This window comes from Vombatus ursinus, unplaced genomic scaffold (genome assembly GCF_900497805.2).
Source record: "Vombatus ursinus unplaced genomic scaffold, bare-nosed wombat genome assembly UNPS02014794.1, whole genome shotgun sequence".
Lineage (NCBI taxonomy): Eukaryota > Metazoa > Chordata > Mammalia > Diprotodontia > Vombatidae > Vombatus > Vombatus ursinus.
Window position 1 is genome coordinate 19,303,815 of NW_020954572.1, and position 24,715 is coordinate 19,328,529.

The 24,715-nt window shown below is 41.2% G+C and overlaps 1 protein-coding gene across 1 annotated transcript in view; it reads right to left on the reverse strand.

Annotated features, from left to right (window-relative positions):
- The window catches only part of STARD9 (StAR related lipid transfer domain containing 9), a 131,476-nt gene that overhangs the window by 92,752 nt on the left and 14,009 nt on the right, over positions 1-24,715 (reverse strand). Inside the window, exons 2-3 of the mRNA XM_027869953.1 lie at positions 21,696-21,765; positions 19,448-19,564 (exon numbers count right to left, since the gene is read on the reverse strand). Coding sequence (XP_027725754.1) covers positions 19,448-19,564; positions 21,696-21,765 — 187 coding nt within the window. The remainder of the gene's footprint in view (positions 1-19,447; positions 19,565-21,695; positions 21,766-24,715) is intronic.

A 24,715-nucleotide genomic window follows, 5' to 3' on the forward strand; every position in this document is an offset into this window, starting at 1 on the left:
TTGTTTACATGTTGTCTCCCCCATTAGATTGTAAGCACCATGAGGGCAGGGGCTGTCTTTTGCCTCTTTTCGTATCCCCAGCACTTGGCACAGTACCTGGTACATAAAAGGAGTTTAATAAATCTTTATTGATTGACTAATTAATTATAACGAATGAAAAAAAGGCAAAGTCCCTAGGAAGTAAGTTGTGAGGCTCTTCTCTTTCAGAAACCATTCAAGTATCCTCATCCAGAAGTGGGACGGGGAAATAAGAGAGTCCCATAAGGAAAAGTTGTCTCAGATACAAAATTACCTAAATAAACCCAGCCAGACGTAGGTGATCCTGCCACCCTGGGAAGACAAACAGGTCACACAAGTGACTGAATAGTCCAATAATTGAGGCAGATGTATATGAGGCAAGGCAAGGAAAGCAAATCTCTAACCTCTCCCATCCCCACCACTGCGCTTTACTGATAGTATGAATTTTTCATCTCTACTAAGTACAATGAGAGGCAGTAGGACATAATGACATAATCTTGATTTCCATAATCTCGACCTCTGGAAATCAAAAAGACTTGGGTTTAAGCCATTCCTTTCACACTCGGTAGCTGTGAGACCAGTCATTTAAGCCTCTCAGTATTTGCCCCACCATGACAGACACCCCCTAGTCCAGATTAAGTGACTTGCCCAGAGTCCCACAGCTAATAAATGCCTGGGGCCAAATTTGAATTCAAGGCTTCCTGACTCCAGGCCCAGCATTCTATCCACTGTACCATCCAGCTGCCTTGGAAGAAAGAGCTACAGAGTAAAGAGCATTCATTTTAGAAACATACCTGGGTTCAAATCTCACCTTTAATACTTAGCCACCTGTGTGATCTTGAGCAAATCACTTCACCTCCATTTTTTCTTCTGTAAAATAAGTGGGTTGGGCTCTGCAACCTCTGAGGTCCCCCTAAACTTTAGCTATAAGATGCTTCAAGTGTCATGTGTCTTATGTGAGTGGAGAAAAGGCAGCTGATGGGAAAGACGTCGTAGAAGAGACAACAAAAGAGGCAGCTAGGTTGCTCAGTGGATAGAGCACTGAACCTTGAGTCAGGAAGACATGAGTTCAAATCCAGCCTCAGATATTTAAAAATTGTGTGATTCTAAGCAAGTCAATTGACCTTCTTCTGCCTCAGTTTTCTCATTTGTAAAGTAGAAATAACAGTACCTATCTCCCAGGGTTGTTGTGAGGATAAAAATGAGATAATATTTATAAGGTCCTTTGCAAATATAAAAGCACTACAGAAATGCTAGCTATTTGTGACCCTGGGCAAGTCACTTAATCCCAATTGCCTCACCAACAAAAAAAAATGCTAGCTATTAAATGGCAACTAATTGGCTACGTAGCATGCGGGAGAATGAGAAGTATAATGTACAAGAGAGTGAGAAGTGGAGGATAAAGCCACACTTTCATAACTGGATGACTGAAAGGATGGTGGTACCCTCAACCAAAAGAGCGACACAAAGAAAAAATTTAGGGAAGTGGGGGAAGATGAATTGTTTGTTGAATTGGAAATGTCTATTACACATCAAGTCTGAAACGTTCAAGAGAAAGCTACAGAAGCAGTGTAGTTCAAGAAAGAGATTATATATTGATAGATTGGATATATTGATTTGTTAAGTCATCTACATGGGGCAATAATTAAATCTGACTGAGTCAAAAGTTGAGAGAGAGAAGAACCCAGGACAGAGTCTCAGGATACACGTGTAGTTGGGTGGGGAGGGTATGGTACAAATGATGAACAACAAAGGGGACTGAGAAGAAGGGATAGGACAAGTAAGAGGAGAACCCCAAAAAAAAAAGAAAGAAAGAAATGTCATGGAAACCTAGAGAGCAGAGAGTGGTTAACTATTTCAAATGCTACAGAGAGAGTGAGAAAGATGAGGACTGAGAAAGGGCCATCAGATTTGGCAGTTAAATGGTCATTAGTAACTTTGAAGAAGCAGTTTCAGTTGAGAGATGAAGGTAGAAGCCAGAATGCAAAAGGTTTAAAAATGACAGGAAAGGAAATGAAGGCAATGAGAGCAGACAGCTTTTTCTAGCAGTTTGGCTGTGGAAGGGGGGAGGGATCACTTGAGAAGTTGATAGAGTATAGTAAGGGTTTTTTAAGAATGGGAGATACTTGGTCTCAAATTATAGAGCCCTTTAAACTGCAATTGATTTCATAGAGCCTGGTTTGTGGTTTCTGTGACTCTTACATGCATAAAATGTTTGCATTTAAGAATTCTGTAACATGTTAAATTTATTATATATTTTAAGGCAAAAGCAAGCTGTACATAACAAATATTCGTAGTTACATTCCTCTGTTCCTCCTTCCTCTGTTCTACTATGTATATGGAACTGCTGATTTTACTTGGTATTAAGTTCAAATTTTTTTTAAAAATTTCTAAGAGCGAGTATCATTCTTTCTTTAGGATTGATATTGCTTACTAGAAAACATATATATGCATACATATATTCATACATAACTACATTAATAATACAGGTTTATCTACCCTCGCTGGGATCATTGGGTACTGGAAGTTAATTCCCCTCATCTCTAAAGAATCTGAGTTAGCAACCCTATGTACTATCCTGAGGGAAAAAGTCATAAGAACCTCAACGTGGCAACTCTGATGATCACTTACAAACAACCCAACACCATTTTCCTAGGACTGTCCAGGCAAGAGACAGAACAGTCAAGTAAGATGCATGTTTACATAATTAGCTATTATCCCATATAATTATGTAATTTTAATTGTTTATTGCATTCACCCTGGAAACCAGCCAGAAGGTCTTCCTCTGTTTTCCTAATTTTAACTTCACAGATAAGTGTCCATCCGGGCCCAGTTGGTCCACAGCACCCAAGATCATAGATAAATCAGTCACATTAAAGTTCTTGGCAAACCTTGATTAAAATGGGAAGTATTATAGTTCTATGTTCTCATGACCTTGAACCGATTACTGCTCTCAAAGATTCCAACAAACAAAACTGGAAGCAACTCACCTGAAAAGAAACTAGTGTCAGATATGAGACTTTCCTCAGCTGTCTAGAGGCAGCTATATGGCTCAGTGAATAGAGCACTGGGCCTAGGGTCAGGAAGACCCAGGTTCAAATTCAGCCTCAGATACTTATTAGTTGTGTGACCCTGGGCAAGTCACTTAACCTTTGTTTACCTCAGTTTCCTCAATGCTTAAATGGGGTTAATAATAGTACCCACCTCCTAGGGTTGTTGCAAGGATCAAATGAAATAATATCTGTAAAGTGCTTAACACAGTGCCTTGCAAATAGATGCTTAATGCTTTTTTTCCTTCTTTACTTCCTAATTGTTATTGTTATTGTTGTTGTTGCTCCTTCACTCTTGAAGAGGACCAACGACATCGCGAGGGCGATGTCTTGACTTGCACATGAACTGGACTTAAGTGAGGCAGAGATGCACAAAGTCCTCAGGCTCTCTCTCCCCTCCAGAGTCATTAAAGTCCAATGCAAAACAAAAGACATGAAGACTGGCCAAGGAATGTGATCATATATAAAACGAAAAAAGCCATTTTTAAGGGAGCGACCACAGCATCGCCCTAACAGGAACACAGATCTGGAGGACTCCAGCGAGCCTCTTCCATTCTCCTAATAAATCTCTTTTGGATGCATGATCTTGTGCATGGGCTTTCTCCTTTTCCTCTCTATATTGAAGACACTGGGTCACCTATAGTCGCTCATTTAGAGAGGCATTTGCTACTATATGTAAGAATTGAAATGATCAGCTCCCTCTACCTTCAGAAATCCTCCAACTCATACAGAGAGCCCTCATTCCAACTGCTGCAGGGAGGAGCCATAATTCATTGGGTTGGTAGGCAGCCAACCCAGGTTGGAAAGAACCAATAGTATTTACACAGCACTCCTTTAATAGCTTCAGTTATCTTCTCCATTTAAAAAAAAAAAAAACCATAGGATTAAAAACAATTGCATGAAGGGGCCACTAGATAGAGCTTCTGCCTTGGAGTCAGGAGGACCTGAGCTCAAATTCGACCTCAGACACTTGAAATCTACTAGCTGTGTGACCTTGGGCAAGTCACTTAACCCTGACTGCTTCACCCAAAAAAAAAAATTTTGCATGAGCTACTTCACAGGGTTATTGCAAAGAAATAACTTGAGAATCAAGTACTACACAACTGTGGGCAATTCCTACTCACAAGTATGCTGCATGCTGTCCAAGACAATTTCATCCTATTTCTTCCACAACTATCCTCAAACGGAGAGATGAAAAGACTAAGAAAATCAAAAAGCACGGGGACCATATGTTGAAGACATGAGGAAATTGGATCAAGGGTACAATGCAGAGGGGATGGTCTTGGTCAGAAGAGTTACCTCCTCATCAGAGACCAGAGGAAAGAAAGAGACAATTTCTACTTTTCTTGTTCTTCACTGGTTCCTACAAGTCTTCTCTGAATCCTACCTAATCTGTCCTATCTTATGGGGTCACAAAACTCCCTTACATTTCCATTCCACGATTTGTTCAGCCATCTTCCAGGCAAGTGCACCCACTTTGTTTCTAGGTCTTTGCTACCACAAAAACTCTGCTGCTATGAATATTTTGGTATTTGTAGGATCTATAATTCTGTCAGTGGCCTCATTGGGGTATTTGCCTCATAGTGGGTTGATGTCCTTCTCAGGTTGCAGAGTTCAACACTAGAGAGAGTACTCTAGTGATGGTCTCTAAAGGAGGAAGGGAAGGGAGAGACCAACAGAGGCAGGCAGGCAGGAATGCACGCACACACACACACACACACACACATACTATTCTTTGAGTTGAGGAAGCGGTACATTCTTTGAATGTTGTTCAATGCACCATATGAGCTAATACAAGGTTAAAACAGCAACCAGCATAAACACCTTATCAATATCATTTCAGTTTTGGATGAGGGGGTGTGGAGGAAGAAATCTCACTCCCACAGATTTTTATCTAGAACAACAACAAATCATGTAGGTGCTGTGTTTTTGCCAAAAGTCTGACTGTTTTTTCAATAAAAAATCCCTAGAGAACAGTAGCGACCAGCTTTCACAAAGGACCCGGCAGCTTTTTGTTCCAGGATACGGTTTGTGTTGACTCAATCTGCCCTTGTTTTGAGTGACTGCTTAACAGCCCCATGGGCGTAGAGTTGGGCCTAGTCCTTCTCATGGAAAGTTTTACAAACACATAATCACCCAAACACAATGAGCTTGAGCAGAAGGCTCCCTCTCCAACAGATGCTCCTGACTGGGAGGAGGGGAGGGAGGTTGGTTTTCCAAGTACCACGTGCTGGGCTGAGAAGGAAGTACAACCAGATATAAAATAGGGATTTTTCCAGTCAAGCCCAGTATTTGTGTGTGTGTGTGTGTGTGTGTGTGTGTGTGTGTGTGTATGTATGTATGTATATATATGTGTGTGTTTATGTGTATATATGTATGTGTGTGTGTGTGAGTGTGTGTGTATGCTTTGTCTCTTTCTGTGCGGTGATTACAACAGTCATAGCAAGGCCCAAGTGATGCCTATTTCACAGTTTTCCCTTTCTCTCCAATTAAAGGAGTCGCAGGCAAACACAGGCCTAAAGCCTGAAGTAAATTGGTCCAGCTCTTTGACTAAGTAAGTAGGAAGTTACACAGAGGGATACAGACACACAGGAAGCCCAAAGATTAATCATAAATTTAAACCATCAATCAACCAATAAGTAGTCATGAATAGCCTATATGCCATGCACTGAGCTAAGCACAAGGGACCCAAAGACAAAAGTGACACAGCCCCTGCTTGTGAGTAGTTTACATTATGCTGGAGGGATACAACATGTTCATAGATTATTAGAGAATAGAGAAAGTAAATATATAATCATATTCATCAAAACTTGGGTGAAGGGTGATATTAGATACATAAAAATCTTCATTTTTTAAACTTTTCATTGGAAGAAATTATTTAGTCTCAAATAGTTATTGTGATTGTGGGTTAGGGGAAGAACTGACAATTGGGAGAATCAGGAAAGCAGACCCCTGGAAAAAGGTGGGGCAGCTAGGTGGGGCAGTGAAGTCACCAGCCTTGGAGTCAGGACCCGAATTCAAATGTGACCTGAGACACTGAGTAGCTGTGTGACCTGGGCAAGTCACTTAACCTTGACTGCAAAGAAAGAAAAGAAAGAAAGAAGGAAGGAAAGAAAGAAAGGGAGAGAGAAAGAAAGAAAGAAAAAGAAAGAAAGAGAAAGAAAGAAAGAGGCGGTATTGAAGCTTAACCTTGAAGGGAGAAGATGGTTGGGGGGATAACAAGAGGTACAGTAGAAGAGGGAGCACATAACAGGTTTGCAGGAGGCAGATAAAATGTTGTACATGACGAACAACAAGAAGAATTTTAAATGAGAGTGTGTTAAGGGAAGCTATGTATAAGCTTGGAAAAGAAGGCTGGAGCCAGATGGCAAAGGGTTCTCTATACGCGAGGCATAAGAGTTTGTATTTTATTCTACAGGCAATATTCAGCCACTGGCATTTTTGAGGAGAGGAGTAGTATGGTCATGTCAATGCTTTAGGAATATCCCTTTGGCAGCTGTGTGACGTTGGGAAGGGAAAGGGAAGAGATCTGAGGAAGGAAGAAAAAATAGGAGCCTACTGCAGAGAAGTGATGAGATCCTGAACTAGACAGAGTAGAGAAAAGGGGACAGATCTAAGAGATGTGATGGTAGAAAAGCCAAGAGATGGTAACTGACTGGATGAGGGTGAGGAAGAGGGAAGAACTGAGGATGACCCTTCAATCTGGGTGACCAAAAGGATGGTGGTACACTCGACAGAAAGAGGTAAGTTCAGAAGAACAGCTGATTTTACAAAAAAGATGAGGGTCATTTTGGACATGTTGAGCTTGAGGTGCCTATAGGGGACATCCAGTTGGACATATCCAATAGAGACAGCTCAAGCTCAGAAGAGACTGGATATGTCAATGTGAGTGGGAGCATCTACATAGAGATGAAAATGGAATTCACAGAAGCTGATGATATGAGAAGGTAAACAAAGAAAGATGACAAGAACCAGGATCTAGAACAGCGGTCTACTTTAGAAAGAAGCAATCTATAGCACTGATGCCCCTGGATAACATCTGGGCTTGCTGGCAGTCATCTTCTAACCCATAGCTGCAATGTATTTCTTTCACTTCTCTGTCCTTTCCTTCATTCTTCTAACTTATTTTCTCATAGAATAATAATCTTCCTCCCTATATTTCTCCCACTGCCACCCTGCTGCTGCCAATCACCTTTTCTTTTCCATTCTTCCTCTCTTTTTCTAATTCTTTTTTATCCTCCAGGCTAGAAACCTGGACCTCTTCAGTGTTACTCACAGATAACTGCAGAGTTCTTTGAGGTGGCCCAGTAGACGAAGCAGGGAGAATGAATCCTCAGGGTTGTGCTGGTACATGTTCAACAACCAGCCAACCAAAAAAAAAGTATGCATAACATATTTTTAAGTTTAATCTTCATTATTAACATTTTCTCCATCACTTCCTAAAGTCCAGACAATCATCAAAAGAATAAATCAAGCCCTAGTAGCATTTGCTAATTTCTGAGCTATAAATGCTCACAAGGTAAATTTAATAATCAGCTCTCGAGAGCTGGTTCCAGCATACCACTTAGTCTCCTGCTCTAATTCTGCAGATGCATCACCCTAGAACACAACTAAATATAAGAAAAAAAGTTTGAACCTCACAAAACAAGTTTAATAATAGTATAAGAGGGGGCAGCTAGGTGGCAGCTAGGTGGCGCAGTGGATAGCCCTCCAGCCTTGGACGCAAGAGGACCTGAGTTCAAATTCGGCCTCAGACACATAACACTCACATAACACATAACAGAGTCACTAGCTGTATGACTCTGGGCAAGTCACTTAACCCCAATTGCTTCACCAACAATAATAATAATAACAATAATAATAATAATAATAGTATAAGAGGCAACACCAAAAAAAAACTAAACAAAACAAAAATCACATCAATAGGCAATTCTGCCAACAGCCTGAGACTCCCAAAATTACAATACAAAATCTTCTCCCTTCTCCCACGGCCAAAGAGAAAACTTCTCCCATGTCTTGGATGCTCTAGTTCAATGTTCTACTTGTTTTAAAATTATTTATTGATTATTTTAATGTCATTTTCTCTTTCCAGTTACTCCCATCACCAAGAGAACCCTCCCTAGTAACAAAAAGTACATTTAAACAAACAAAAAAAAAATCAGCAAATTTGCCACGTTTAAAAATATACACCTGATTCAGCACCTACAGTCCACCACCTCTCTGCCTCAGACGCAAGAAGGCATAATAATAATGTGCTTCCTCAGGTAGTATTACATAGCTCTTCTCATATTGAGGATAGTCCCAGTGACGAAGAGCTAAGTCAAAGAGGAACTTGGAACAGAACTTGGAATAGAATTAGGCGTTCACACTTAGCCTGAAAAATTAGAGAGCTTGAATTTCTTACTATTCTCAGGGAGTTATAAAGTTAACTGCGTGATGTTTGAGGCTACCTGTATGTACATCAGGGGATATGGGATGAAATCTAAGTCATCCTACTTCTCCCTCTGGCTTCAGGATGACAGACCCAGCAATCACTTAAGTCAGAGACCACCACCCATATCATGAGGCACCACTCCCCAAGAGAATTCTTCTCTTCATTGAAAAGGGGCTGCCTTCGGACTGGAGAAGTAAACTCCATTTAATTTATGATTATATATTTATGCAATTATAATTTACTATGATTTGAGAGCTTCAGTCCTATTTCACCCCCTACTCTTCTGCAGTCCCCAGTTCTAATCCAGTGGGACTTAAGAGAAAGTACTGAGCTCTGCTTTCTGGGATTCCAGCTTCCCTTCCACCTTCTGCATAAAGAGGCAATGTTTCCAACATAAGGAACAACTAGGAGATGTTCCTTAGGGGAGAAGCACATTCCAAATTCTGCTCCTCTTAAAGCATCAGGCCTTCAGGGACAAAACCCAGACCATGTTCCCACAGAATAAGAGAAGGGTGCGGTATGCTTGACATCTGACAAAGAAGATATAGGCTCTACTACAATCAGGCAATCCCTGACATACACTCCACACTCCCACGGGGTTTTGGGGGTTCCCTTCCTTCCCAGGTTCTTGCTTTAACTCCCCTTGCTCATTAAGAATAATACAGACTTTCTAGTTGAAAGGGTGGAAGCCTCAGACTGTTAATTAAATCAGCTGAAACAAACCTCAAGAGACCTTTGTTTTATCTCTCAAAACAGATTTCCTGCCTGGATTCTATTTGATCTTTCCATTAAATCTCAAATTAGGGACAATCCTGTTTATAAATTTCCCCTCCCCATGGCCTCAGGAGTCACTATTAGATTCTCTATTTTTTTCCTCCAGTCTTTTCCCCTGAGATGTCCAGGGTTGGCATTTATACACTAATTCCACTTATACATGAGGCAACCTTGTAGCAGCATCCTTTCTCTGTGCGTCCCGGGGCTTCTATCTGTCTCCCTTGCTTCTCTGTTAAGGCCAGGGAACTTTAAAGCGGCCATGGTTATGTTAATGAGAGCGCTCTTCCTTCTCATTCCCAAACGAACTTAAAGGCAGCCCCATAAGGCTACACTGCAATTCCACCACCCTCCAGGCACCCTCCCCCCACCAAGATGGCAGCCAAATGGCAACAAACTCAAACAGCCTCCCACCTCATTCACATGTGGAACCAGAAGGCAAGCCCCAACCTGTCTGGACTTCCCAAAAGGTCAGAGAAGAGACCTTCGGTGAGGACCAAAGTATATTTACCCTTATACAGTTATCCCTACCACACTGGGGGTGGGGTGGGGTTTAGGGGAGCGGTGTCAGTGCAAGGCAGAAAATTCGCCGTAAAATTTTTTGGCCTTCTCTTTGTACCAGAGAAGAAGTCTGAATTATTATGGTATTAAAAGGTTAAAATATGTTGATAATATATAATACTATACACATACTTTATGCATCTCTGGGTTTCTAAATTTTTTCTTTGTCTAAGGCTTCCACAAAGCTCCCAAAAATCCCCATTTAATTTCTTATGCCAACCAGCGATACACTGAAATCGCAACGGGGAAAGTCCGGAAGTTGAAGGGATAACTGAGACATATGAGTAGCCTCACAGTTATATCACACCTCTGCAGACAAAGGATGGCTATAAGCAGAAAGCTTCACATTATAAAAGAAAGCGAATAGAGAGACTTTAACCTTTAAATTGGTCTAGAGGCTGCTAGATTTGGGTTCTAATGTATTTTACCACCTACAAGGTGGTAAGCGTTGCAGGAAAAACAAGAGGATCACAACAAAGAGACAGAGGAGAAAAAGCCCTGAGACCTAAGTCTGAATCCCAGCTCTGGCTCACTCACTATTTCTATGAGCCTTGAGTAGTGACTTAACCTATCTGGGACTCAGTTTCCTCATCTGTAAAGTGAAGAATTTGGAGTAGAGGACCTCTAAGGTTCCTACTAGCTCTAGGAGAAGGCAGGAAGGGAGGGACGTATTATTATGCACCAAGCATCCGTGCTAACCAGAGGTTCCCAAACCTATTTGGCCTGCCACCCCCTTTTCAAAAAAAAATTACTCAGTGCCTGCCTGGAAATCTACTTTCTTTAACCGTTTTTTTTTAAATTGGCATCATTTCAAAAATATATATAAAATATTTTAATGATGCATCTTAAAGTTAATAATGTAACGTAAATTTGTGGGGTTTTTCCACATTGAAATTTTGATGACACAATATCGCATCATGTAACCACATAGTATTGTATTATAAACAAGTTATCACACACACACATTCCTACAGATGCATGCTGGACTTCCCAACAATGTGCAACATGCTCGCCTGCCAACATTTGCTTGTTAAGACCTGTTGTGTATTTATTTGGAAAACAATGTAATCACTACGACTTTAACTCTGTTACGTTGTTTTTTATTTTTTCCTCCAGGCAATGGGGTTAAGTGACTTGCCCAGGGTCACACTGCTAGCGTCAAGTGTCTGAGGTCAACTGTCAGGTCCTCCTGACTCCAAGGCCAGTGCTCTATCCACTGGGCCACCTGGCTGCCCCTCACTGTTACATTGTTTTGAAGTCCAGAGGAAGTCCAGAACTGGGCCAGGAGGAGAATGATGCCAGGTCATCCTCGGCCACTCCACAAAATAGAAGCTCCTGGAAGAACTCACCAATAGGAGAAAGTGGAGTGGGCATTGCAGAAGGACATTCCAGAGTAAGAGGGCCATGGCTAGACTGCTCTGGGCCACAATTTCCTCAGATGCTGAGGGAAATTCCAGGATATTCTAGCAACAGATGAATATAATCCCAAGACCTTCTGAGGCCACAGAGATTTCCATACCAATTTCAGAAGTTCACATAATATACATAATTCTTAATAATTTCTAAAAATCATCAAGAAAGATTTAACAATTTTACTTAAAGTCAGACAGCTTCATAGAGAAATAGTATAACATTTAAAATAATAATTATTATAACAATTAACATGTACTAAATATAACAGATCTCACACACACTCCTGAGTCTCTATAAATGCTACCTAAAATCATATTAATATTCTTGCTTCTCCATCACACTATTCAGTTCATATTGAGTTTGCCATTCACTAAAATTCTGAGATCTTTTTTAAATCAACTGCTACCTTGCCATTCGTCTTTCATAAAGTCTTGGCACAGTGAGTGGCACATAGTTTAGTCAGTTGTTTTGGGTATATTTAGTTTTTTTTTTTTCAGTTGTGTCCAACTCTTTATGACCCCATTGGGGGTTTACTTGGCAGAGATTATGGAATAGTTTGCTATGTCCTTCTCCAGTTCATTTTACAGATGAAGAAACTAAGGCAAACAGGGTAAAGTGACTTGCCCACGGTCACACAGAGAGTATCTTATGCTGAACTTGAACTCAAGTCTTCTTGATTACAGACCCAGTGCTCTATTCACTGCACCATCTATTAACCCCTCTATTTTTATTCAACTACCAAAAAACTGTTATTTGATTCACCTGGGCAACAATCTGTAAAACATTAAATATAAAATAATGATAGGTGAAGAGTGACTTGTCCCAGGACCATTTCTATCTGAACCTCACTGAAAAAAAAAAATGAGAAGAATGAGATAATACGAACAACAACTTCAAGGCAGTTATAGAAAGACGAACATTTCTCCTTGTTAAAAAGGAGGAAGATGATCAATAGATATTCACAGAACAAATGATGAATTTAAATTTAAAATTTAGAGAAATACTTCTGGAAAAAACAGATGCCTAAACTTCACAAAGCAATATGAAAGGCTGACAATAGGTACATACTATTGGATATACTGGGGCAGCTAGGTGGTGCCATAGTGCACAGAGCGCCAGGCCTGGAGTCAGTAAGACTCTTCTTCCTGAGTTCAAATCAAGCCTCAGATATTTACTAGCCGTGTGACCCTGGGCAAGTCACTTAACCCTGTTTGCCTCAGTTTCCTTATCTGTAAAAAGAGCTGGAAAAGGAAATGGATAAACAATCCGGTATCTCTGCCAAGAAAACACCAAGCGAGGTCACGAAGAGTCAGCCACAACTAAAATAACCAAACAACAACTGGATGTGTTGAGTATAACCAAAAGTGGCTTACCCGCTTCAGTTACAGGCTATGAAATGGTTAAGATTCAAGAGTGAACTCAAAACACCCTCCATGGGTTACATTTACAGGAACTCAACCAACAATATGTTGACAAAGGAAAGTCAGACTAATGGCTGAGTCATGAAGACATATTTACAGAAACAAAAAAGGTTTATGGCAGCAATTCAAGGCCAGGTCACTGCCACTTGAAATTATAGAACGATGATCCTTAAGGAGTCTAGATTTATTCATCAACACCAATTACACAAGGAACGAGTAGAAACTGTGCAACTTATCACTTGCAGGTATACTAAAATTTAGGACCCACTGGATAACTAGCATATACACAACCTAGTGGCCGGAATGATGCTTCAGAATCTCATCACCTTTCTAAAGATAAGAAACAACAAATCCCAATAAGACAAAGATGCCCTTTAAGAATTAAGCAAAAAAAGACCCATGATGGAAAATACTATCCACATCCAGAGAAAGAACTACAGAGTCTAAATTCAGATTGAAGCATATTATTTGCTCTTTTTTTTTGTTTTTTTCTTTCTTGTGGTTTTTCCCTTTTGTCCTGATTCTTCTTTCACAATATGACTAATCTGGAAATATGTTTAAGATGATCATACATGTATAGCCTATATCAAATTGCATGCTGTCTTGTGGAAGGAGAAGGAAAGGGAGGGGGGAAATTTTTAGAACTCAAAATCTTATAAAAGTGAATGTTGAAAACTAAAAATAATTAATTTTTTAAAAAGAAATAAGGAAAAAAACTTGATTGGAAACAGAATTTTCACTTACAAAACTGTAGCCATAATCTCCTGGAAACAACATTGATCAAAAACAAAACAAAACAAAACAAAAGACACCACCCTTGAGAACAATGTTTTTAATGATGTCACTATACCAAATATTCAGAATCTCCAACCTGCTTGGAATGAAAACTTTAAAAATATAGTGACTTACAGAAACCAGACTGTAGAGTGAAACAGAAAGAAGTTTAAAGCATTGATTATAGATGGCTTTCTCAAGGAGTTTAACCACAAAAGAGAGAAGAGATAAGGACTAATAGCTGGTGGAGATGGATGGATCAAGTGAGGGCTTCAGAGGATGAAACATGGGCATGTTTCTTTCTAACTATCTATCTACTTATCTATCTGCCTTCCTTTCTTTCTTTCTTATCAGTCTACTTACCAACCTACTACCATTCAATGTGATTCTATCCTACTGTATTCAACATGCTAGGAAATATAAAGTATATTAAAAAGTTTCCTTCTGCCCACATGTACAAAAATATTTATAGCAGCTCTTTTTGTGGTGGCCAAGAATTGGAAATTAAGGGGATGCCCATCAATTGGGGAATGGCTGAACAAGTTGTGATATATGAATGTAATGGAATACTATTGTGCTATAAGAAATGATGAGCAGGCAGACTTCAGAAAAACCTGGAAAGACTTATATGAACTGATGTTGAGTGAAGTGAGCAGAACCAAGAGAACATTGTACAGGGTAGAAGCAACACTGTGCAATGACCAACTTTGATAGACTTAGCTCTTCTCAGCAGCATAATGATTTAAGGCAATTCCAAAAGACTCACGATAGAAAACGCTATCCACATCCAGAAAAAGAATTATGGAGTCTGAACGCAGATCGAAGCATACTATTTTGTTGTCGCTTTTTTCTTTCTCGTGTTTTTCCCTTTTGTTCTAATTTTTCCTTCATAACATGACTAATGTGGAAATATGTTTAATATGAATGTATACATAGAGCCTATATCAGATTGCACACTGTCTTGGAGAAGGGGGAGGGGAGAGAGATGGAGAAAATTTGGAACTCAGAATCTTATGGAAGTGAATGTTGAAAACTAAAAGTAAATTAATTAATTGAAAGAAAAAGTTTCCTTCTGGGCCCAGCTTATTGCCCATTTGTAGTATCTGTCCAACCTATGCATATATTTAGGGATGAACTCTGTAGGTTTCCCATACTACAGTTATGTGTGTGTGTGTGTGTGTGTGTGTGTGTGTGTGTGTGTGTGTGTGTGTGTGTGTGTGTGTGTGTGTGTGTGTGTGTACAGTGACCTAGATGAAGTATACATCATCCTTATCATCCTGTCTGCTACTCAAATTGTTCCAAAGCAGGCTTTCTGTGAGCTCACAAGAGATGAGATTATATTCCAATACTTTTACTCAGTTACAAAAAACAGTCATTTTATACACTTCTGCAATAGGCCACAGAATGCTGAATAACGGCAGGATACTGATCTGTCCCAAGATCATTTCTACCAATTAAACAATAAAAATAATAGCCAGTAGTTATATATCACTTTTTTGGGGGAGGGGGCTAGGCAATGGGGTTAAATGACTTGCCCAAGGTCACACAGCTAGTAAGTGTTAAGTGTCTGAGGCTGGATTTGAACTCAGGTCCTCCTGACTCCAGGGCCTGTGCTCTATCCACTGTGCCATCTACTGCCCCCTATATGTCACTTTAAGGTTTCCAAAATGCTTAATACATCTTATCACATTGGGTCCTCATGACAACCCTAGGAGCCTGGACTTATTAAAAAAAATAATTAAGGTGCCATTATTATGTCTATTTTACAGATGAGGGAATTGAGGCTGACAGATTAAGTGACTTGCCCATGGTCATACACCTACTAAGATCTCAGGTAGGACTGGAATCTGAATCATCCTGACTCCAAGTACAACATTCTATCTATCTGCTATGCCTCCTACCTACCTGAACAAGATGAGAATTGAGTAATTACAATATTGTATATTATGTTATATAAGAATAACAGCTGACATTCACATATCATGGTAAAGTTTACAAAGCTGCTTACAAACATAACTTAATTTGATCCTTAAAGCAACCCTGTAGAGTAGGTTTTATAAGTGTCAACCTCATTTTACAGATGAGAAAACTGAAGTTTGGAAAAGGTAAGGTGACTTTCCAGGGTCACACAGTGAATATGTATGGGAGAAAGGATTTGAACCCATTTCTCTCCTAACTCCAAAGTCTGTCCATTGTGCTATACAGATGGGACATGTGGAGTTTGAGGGGCTGGCAGGATGTTCAAGTGGAGACGTCCAGAGGCACAAGCTTCTAGAAACATGGGAGTGTAGATCGAGGAAGATTTGATACTTAAAAATAGTCTTGAAAGCCAATGGAGGACAGAGTATTCAAAAAGAGGGGGTGGTAAATCACATCTGCAGCAGCTGAAAAAGTCATCAGATCCAGCAAGTAAGAAATCATTGGCAGTCTTTGGGAAGGCAGTTTTCAGAGTGTTAGAGTAAGATTCCAGATTGCAACGAGACGAAGAGTGAAGGGGGCGGTCAGGAAGTGGAGGACACAAGCTAGACCACTCTTTCTAGTTTAGTAGTGAAAGAAAGGGAGGGGTGATTAGATCGGGTCAAAGCTTGAAAGGACAGTAGGGTAAAGGGAAAGATTTTATGTTGTTTTTCAAAGAAATGGTCATGTTTGTAGATAGTGGAGAAAGAGCCAACCAATAGGAAATTAATGAAAATAAAGAGGTGGAGAAGGGCTGATGAACAAACCATCTGCTGAGATCCCACCACCAGGCACCAGAGGGTGGAGCGGATCATCTGAGATCCCGAACCCTTACCGTCAATAGCCCCAGCTGGACACCCATATGACCAGATCCCACCAGGCCAGCATGAGCACTGACATCTTCCTTGCAATGGTACCCTAAAGACCCCCTGGGTCCTTTGCAACCTTCCAGTGACTGAACTCTCCTTTATGTGTGGTCTCCAACAATTAAAATGGGAGCTCTCTGAGAGCAGGCACATAAAGCTAGGTAGTAAAGAGGACAGAGCACTGGGCTTGGAATCAGGAAGATTTCTCTTCATGAGTTCAAATCCGGCCTCAGACACTTACTAGTTCTGTGCCTCTGGGCAAGTCACTTAACCCTGTTTGCCTCAGTTTTCTCATCTATAAGATGAGCTCGAGAAGGAAACAGTAAACCATTCCAGTATCTTTCCCAAGAAAACTCCAAAAGGGGTCACAAAGAGTAAGACATGACTGAAAAATAACTGAACAACTGATTATGTTACATATCACAGGATATTACTGTGCTTTGAGAAACAACAAATATGAGAAATTCAGAGAAATGCTGGCATTTTTGTATTAAGTGTTGCAAAGTAAAGAACATGGAACCAAGAGAATTATGCATACAATGACTCCAACAACATACATTATAACAACACTAAAGCGCAGTTGATCTCTATCTTGGTCCTGAAGAACTGATAATGAAACCTATCGGTCTCCTCTCAGTAGAAAGGAGGAGGACCATGGATGTATAATGAGATAAATACTGTCAGATATAGTCACTGTGTTGGTTTTCCTTAATGTTTTTCTTTCTAACAAAGAAGGGTTCAGAAGGGAGGTATAAAGGAAAATGACTGAAAAAGAGGGCAAAGGAATAGGAACAGCTCCCAAAGGAAAGGGGAGAGGATTCAATTCAATTCAACAAGGATTTATTTAGCTCTCACTATGTGCAAGCCATTGTCCCAGGCAAAGGGGATTCAATGATAGAAATCAAATAACCCTTCCCTCAAAGAGCTTATATTCTAATTAAGGCAGTATGACATATACAAGGATAAATAGCACAGTGCCTGACAAATGGCAAGCACTTAATAAATATTGGTTGATAAATTCAAAGTGGAAAGGAGCATTAAAATGTGGGTGGGGGGAGAAGGACGGGGAGAGGGTCAGGAACATCGTACATCTATCTGTTACTATTTCTTCCTCCATTTCCATGAGGTGAGAGATCATGTCTTATTCAGTCTTTGTCTCATCCTCCAGCAAGTGCTCTGCACTAATAAGTTTGTTTAATTTAATAAGGCATTTAATAAGTTTGTTGATGCTGGTGAGGAGCCCAAATTGATACTTAACAAATAAATATTTGTGCATGATATTGTGCTAGGCACTATAAGTGGACACAAAAGTAGAAAACATGTTACAGTTGAAGGAACACTGGCTATGGGTTCCAAAGACTTGGGTTCAAATCTTACCTCTAAAACCTATCTGTGTTAGAGATCACAGGATCTTAGACTGTGAAGGGGACCTGGAGACCATCATAAGCCTACTCTTTCATTTTACAAATGAAGAAATTGAGGCTGAGAAAGATTAAATGACTTGCTCAAAAATACACAGCTATTTAGGGTCTGAGGCAGGATGTGAAACCAGGTTTTTCTGAGTCCAAATCCAGGACTCTGTTCACCACTCCATGGTCTTCTGGAATCATGATTGGTCATTTCGAATCAACAAACATTTATTAAATACTTACTATGTACCAAACCTTCTGCTATGCACTGGAGATAACAAAGACAAAAGCAAGACACTCCCTGTCCTCAGGGAGCGTAGCTTCTATCAGGGGAAACAACATAGGAATGGACTTGCACATCTCCATCTACACTCTCTCACATGGTCCACTTCATGATCAAGCTCGCATTTGTTGTTTGGCAAAGGTGAAATTTGTGTCTACCAAAGAGAATGGAACTAACTGCCCACGATAGTACTAGATATGTGATTTTGGCAGTGACATACTGGCAAATGTTTAACAACCGGCTCTCCAAGGGAAAAATGTACGCCCAATGCCTTCTTAAATTTCATCTTTATTATTAACATCTTCTCCACTCTCTTAAATCTAGACAATCAACAAAACAATAAATCGTGATTTGCCCCATTTACAGATTTCTGAGGTGTAAATGCTCATGCTGAAATTTTAACAATCAGCTCTCAAGTGCCAGTACATGCTGGCTACAGACCACCATTGAATTTTGGCATTATTTAACAGTTACTCCATTAACTAAGCTAACCACTACTCTGGGCTTAGAAAATAATACAGCTCCTACACATAAGAGTACTTCAATGACCTACTTATTACAATGAGCCCATACACTCAGACCTGCCTTTAGTAGGATCTTGGAGATGCCCTGAGAGACCACATCAATGGGGCACTGGCTGCCTACCCATTCGGCCCACCCAAGTGACACAGAATCAATTGCTACTTTTAGCCAAACTCTGACTGGTCCTCTTCAAACTCAAAACATTACATGATCAACAGCATCATACTAGCAGAGCCCCAGGCTGCCAGATCACACTTATACCAGACCTCTTACACTCATCCCAAGAATTCAGACAAGAAGGGGCAGCTAGGTGGCGCAGTGGATAGAGCACCGGCCCTGAAGTCAGGAGGACCTGAGCTCAAATCTGGCCTCAGACCCAACACTTGACATGTACTAGCTGTGTGACCTTGGGCAAGTCACTTAACCCCAACTGCCTCACTTAAAAAAAAAAAAAAAAGAATTCAGACAAGAACCTAAGGATGCAGATGTCTGTGCCTTGTGTACAACTCAAGGCCACACAGGAGGCAAGCCGATCCAGACTGTTCCTTGGCAAAGCAATCAACAAGCACTTATTAAGCACCAACTGTGTGCTAGGTACTATTCTTGGAGCCAGAGATTCAAGAATAAAAATGAAATAGTTCTTGCCTTCAAGAAGCTTACACTGAAGCTTACATTCTATGTAGGAAAAACAACATATACAAGATGCCACCTAGTCTAACTTGTACCCAGCTGGAAGACTAAACCAGTAACAGCCAAGTTCCTAAACCTTGCTTCTTTCCTAGGCCAAGGATCCTCTTTTCATCTTCTCAATGAGTCACTCTGTGAGCCCCTCCCCAACCACTACTGCCACATCTGCTGAAATGTTATCAGTACATTAGCATAGATAGAATCTCAACATTTCCCACTAAGCAACAGTCAAGGGATGAGAAACGAGGCTGAGAGGAGAAAAGTTGGACAGCTCATACTCACCACATCCTGGGATGCATACTGGGGGTCCTCTGGGTTGACTGACCAGTAGCAGTAATCAAAGCCAAAGGCCACAACTTTCTCCCTTGAGCCTCCAGGGCCATCTGGCCGGCTGTCCACCTATAGACAATACAAGGACGTAGCGGGGAGTTATCACAGTTCCTGCTACTAGTCAACATGACCCCTTGTTATGGCCAAGGAGCCCTGAACTGACCATGGCCATGTTTATGACAGAACTGATTCCCTCCCACCTCATTTGTCAAGTACAACTACTTATCTGCCTCCACCCCAACTCTGGGGCCAATTTGCCCACTTTCCTTCCAGGAAAAGAAAGAGTTGGAAGGACCCCCATCCTGAACACCTACACATTCAATTTTTCCCAATAAGATGGGCTGCAGATCTCTGAGAGTGAGTCGGCTGTCCTGCTACAGGGGGCTCTCCACTATGCAATGACTTCATCATGCTCTTTTTAAGGTTCCAAGGGAGATTCTTCCAACCCAAGTAAATTAAAAACTGGGATTAGAAGCAAGAATCAGAACCAATCCACCCACCCAGAAGGTAAACTACAGCCTGTGCTTCTGGAGTCCTGGGACTCACTCAACTCTCCAAACCTGCCCCAGTTCAGACCCAATCTCCTAGGAGAGGGAAATGACTGAACTGGCCTCCATTAGGAACTGGGGAGTGAGATTTTATTCATAGCAGATCATTAATCATTAAGTATTTGTTAAGCACCTATTGTATACCAGGCATTGATACTAAAGATACAAAGACAAAAATTAAGCATCCAAGTGGTACATAGGATAGAACAGGGGGCTTGGAATTAGGAAGACCTGAATCTGAATCCTACCTCAAACATTTATTAGTTGCATGAGGGTTAGATTCAGTGGTCTCTATCTAAGGTGTCTTCCAACCCTAAATCTACGATCCTATTACAAAGAGTCACTGCCCTCAAGTAACTTAGGTTGAGGCTGCAGGCAAACAGTTTGTCTCTGGCACCAGGCACTATGTACTTACAAGCAATTAGACATCAATTTCGAATAATGGAGTCTATAGGAATAAAATCTGTCTGGCCTCAGGCAAGCACCCAGCCAGGGAGGTGGTTAAAGGGATAAGGTTCTGATCTTGGCCAAGATTCGTCCTTAGGAACCAAAAATATGAGCTCTCTGAACAAAACAGCTGAAGTAATTAGGCAACTCGAGCTATAAACAAAGACACAGCAGGGAATAAAGGGTGACTCTGTCCCATGGAGCTCCCCTCAAGAGTCTGGCAAGCTCACAGGCCATTTATCTCTTAGCAGAGGAACGCCATGCCAATAGGAAAAGGATCCCATCACAGGCTTAACTAGGGAGCCAATGCATCTGTGGGGCTCATAAGCTGGTAATGATGGCAATCTGCTCCCTTGGCCTCCAGGGATAGAGTACCACTTGAGGGACAGATGCCCAGGATATCCAGTCACAAGACCAATTTCAAATATTGCCTATCTGTGCTTTCTGGGACTCTTACCCTCCCCATTCCATACCACCCTCTCTTACCCTCTCCCTTCCACCCACCCCCGAAGAATCTAAGTGAAAAAAGTTGGGGAAGGGGAGAAAGGAAACCAGCCAAAGGGAAGGGAAGGAAGTATCCTTATGCTTGTCCCCACTAACTCAAAACTGAGCCAGAGCCTGGGAGGAAGATGCACCAGACTCAGGCTAATAACTCTCTTCTGGGTCCTGAAGACCCCCATACTAGTGCTCTCAAATAAAGGGATAACAATTCAGATATCCCATCCCTTCCCCGAGACCATCCACAGAAATGGATTGTAAGATTGTGACATGAGGATCAATATCAATTACTAAGCTGAAATCCCGATCCTGGTCAAATGATTAACACAGAAACTGGTCCCTTGGGAGCGAAGCAGGGGTGGAGGGGAGGTGGGATATCCTTCATATTTATCTTCCAGGGAGCTGCAGTCCACATTTTCAAAACAGCTACCTCTTTTGAGGAACTTGTGCCTGTGAGAGCATATCCCCAGTCTGTCCTTCCTGTTTCATTTTTATATTTGCTGTATTGCTGGCTCAAGGTCTTCTCCCTCTTCCCCAATACACCAAGCCACTGGACCAACTCCAACCCTCCCAGACGTCCCCAGAACACACACTCCCTCAGCTCAAAAGCTCCTGAAACAACACGAATTTTACCACGTTTTTACCAACACGACACAAATTTCACCACAATTAGAAAAAAAGAACTAGGAAAAAAATCCTAATCTTACCTTTAAATTCTTTATTTTGGCCACTCTGTCATCAATTTCTATAATGATTCTTCCCCCATTTGCAATCTCTCTGGAAAGAAGATAACAAAATTACGTGAGGCCAAAGTGTTAGTGATTTTTCTCAAGTGCAGGGAAGCCAGACAAACCCCTGGGTGCTCCTCTCCAAGTCTCCAAGGTTAGCTGGACACAAGTGATTCTCTGAGAAGCTATGACCCACCCAGACCACCCACAAGAATGGACTGCCACTAGACTCCTACCAACTGCAAGATTGTTGCATCAAGACCAAGTCAAAAGGAATGGCAAGGAAACATAGGATGATCATAAATTAAATGCTCAAGGAGGCCTTTGAGCCATCTAGTCCAGCCCTCTCATTTTACAGGTGAGGAAACTGAGGCCAAAGGAAGTTAAGTGACTTGCCCAAGTCACACTGCTAGTAAACAGAATCTGAACCGGGATCCTTGGACTCCATTATATCATGTTGCCTCCCTATTGGCTAGCTAACAGGCTATCACAGTAATTCACAGTGATCTAAGGCCACAGTCACTACTGGCAGCAAAAAGGTTACCTCTCCACCAGGACAGCTAAGGACATACTTTCCAACTCCATCTCCTTGTGCCTACTCAAGCTAGAGATAAAACCAAGATACTCAGAATCTGTCCTGTTTTTTTTTTAAGATCTTGGCTGATGCATTAACGAAAGGATAACGCTTAGTCTTGCTCCCAAAATCTGCCTCAAGGTGACTGTATTCAGCTGACCCAAGCATATATATCACTGGCTGCAAACTTGGAGCTCAGTTTAGTTGCTGTTCAGTCGTTTTAGTCACGTCTGACTCTTGGTGACCCCACTTGGGGTTTTCTTGGCAAAGGTACTGGAGTGGTTTGTCATTTTCTTCTCCAGCTCATTTTACAAATGAGGAAACTGAGGCATACACAGGGTGAAGTGACTTGCCCAGGGTTACACAGGAGGTATCTCAAGTCTTCTTGATTGCAGGCCCGGTGCTCTACCCACTGCACCACCTAGTTGCCCAAGTGAAGCTTGGTTTGGTAGAATCTACATGAAAAGAGTGCAGGACCTGAAGTCAGGAAGACTCATCTTCCTGAGTTCAAATCCAGTCTCAGGCACTTACTAGCTGTGTGACCCTGGGCAAGTCACTTTACCTTGTTTTGCCTCAGTTTCCTCATCTGTAAAATGAGCTGGAGAAGAAAACAGCAAACCACTCCAGTATCTCTGCCAAGAAAATCCCCAATGGGATCATGAAGAATCAGACACAACTGAAATGACTAAACAATAACAATAATAGAATCCAAGGACTGGATTCTACTTTTTGCCATATGTACACTTGGAACTAGAGTGAAAGTGGAGGAAATCTAAGATTTTACATCCTACGCCTTACTTGCATGATCTTACTGAAGTGGCTAGAGTAGACTCTCCCTTGGTAAAGATTGCAACTGACCCATTCCATCTCTTCCTGTGCAATTCTTATCCGTATCTTCCCACAGATCCCTTGCAGACAATCTACCCAATGTACTGTAGGCCTTTCTTTTGGGTCCTTTTTACATTTCATGGATACTAGTGAAACAAGCAGGATGTCCAGGTATTATTGCCCTCCTGCCATATAAGCAACCTATTTCCTTTTCTAAAAATATACTTCCTAGATAACATCCTTACAATACTACTTTTGTGTATAAGTCATGCTTGGAAATGTGTTACAATCTACTTCCACCCACTGTGTGTCATTTCAATGCCCTTTGGGGTCACCTACAACTTTGAGTCTTCAGACATCCTCATGGATAAATAATCTAACACAAAATATTATTGGGAAAATGTGTTAAAAAAAAAAAAAAGACAGGTTTGTGTGTCAGAGAGCCCAATATCCCCAATGAAGTGCCACGCAATGGGTGGTGCAGTAGATAGGACTCTGGGTCTGGAGTCAGGAAGACCTAAGTTCAAAGCCAGCCTCACACACCTACTGGCTATGTGATTCTGGGCAAGTCACATGACCTGTCTGCCTCAGTTTCCTCATCTGTAAAATGGGGGAAATAATAGCACCTACCTCCCAGGGTTGTTGTGAGGATCAAATGAGATAATATTTGTAAAGCACTTAGCACGGTGCCTGGCATGTAGCAGGCCCTTAATAAATGTTTTCTTTCTTTCTTTCTTCCTTCATTCCTTCCTTCCTTCCGTGCAAATTATCCCAGACCTCGAATGAAGACTGCTATACTAGACTTTAGAGAAATTAGGCTGTGAAGAGTTATAAGTTTTACTGCAAGTCAAAACAGAACTCTGGATCTGGTTGTGTCTACCTTCAATCTCTACTGTCTGACCCTAAGGAGGCTGGGGAGAATAAAAGGAAATCTTTTGCCAGATGGGAGATTTTAACCTATGTAAGGCTGGAATAAAGACTTGGAGTATAATTTCAGTAATGACATTTGCAAGTCCCCTAGAGCTTCCTGATGGCCTTCCCTATTTATCTCACACTAAGGGTTTCCTCATGACCACATGACCACAGGATCATCCTCATCTGATCAGAACCCGAGACTCCTTTAGCATTCACACCAGCAGCTGATGTCCAACAGCAGCTTCTCAGCTTAAAAAAAAATTCACTAACTAAATAAACCCGAGACCTACTCCCACTGGGAATCATACCAACAGACACATTCCAGTCTCTCTAAAACTGAGCAGCAAAATAGATGTTAATCCTAAATCTGGGTAAAATTGGAAGACTCCAAGAGGGCAATATACTTGCACCCTGCTGTCCATACCCAGGGAACACCATGTTAACCCACTGACTACCCTTGGAATACAAGCAGTTCTGAACTCAGTATGTTCAAAACCAAATTCATTGTCTTTCCTCCCCAAACCTGCCCCTCTTAAAAACTTCCCCATTTCTTCAGAAGGCACTACCATTTTCTAATAGTAGTAGTGGTGGTGGTGGTGGTGGTAGTAGTAGTGGTAGTAGGAGTAGTAGTAGTAGTAGTAGTAGTAGTAATAGTAGTAGTAGTGGTGGTGGTAGTAGAGGT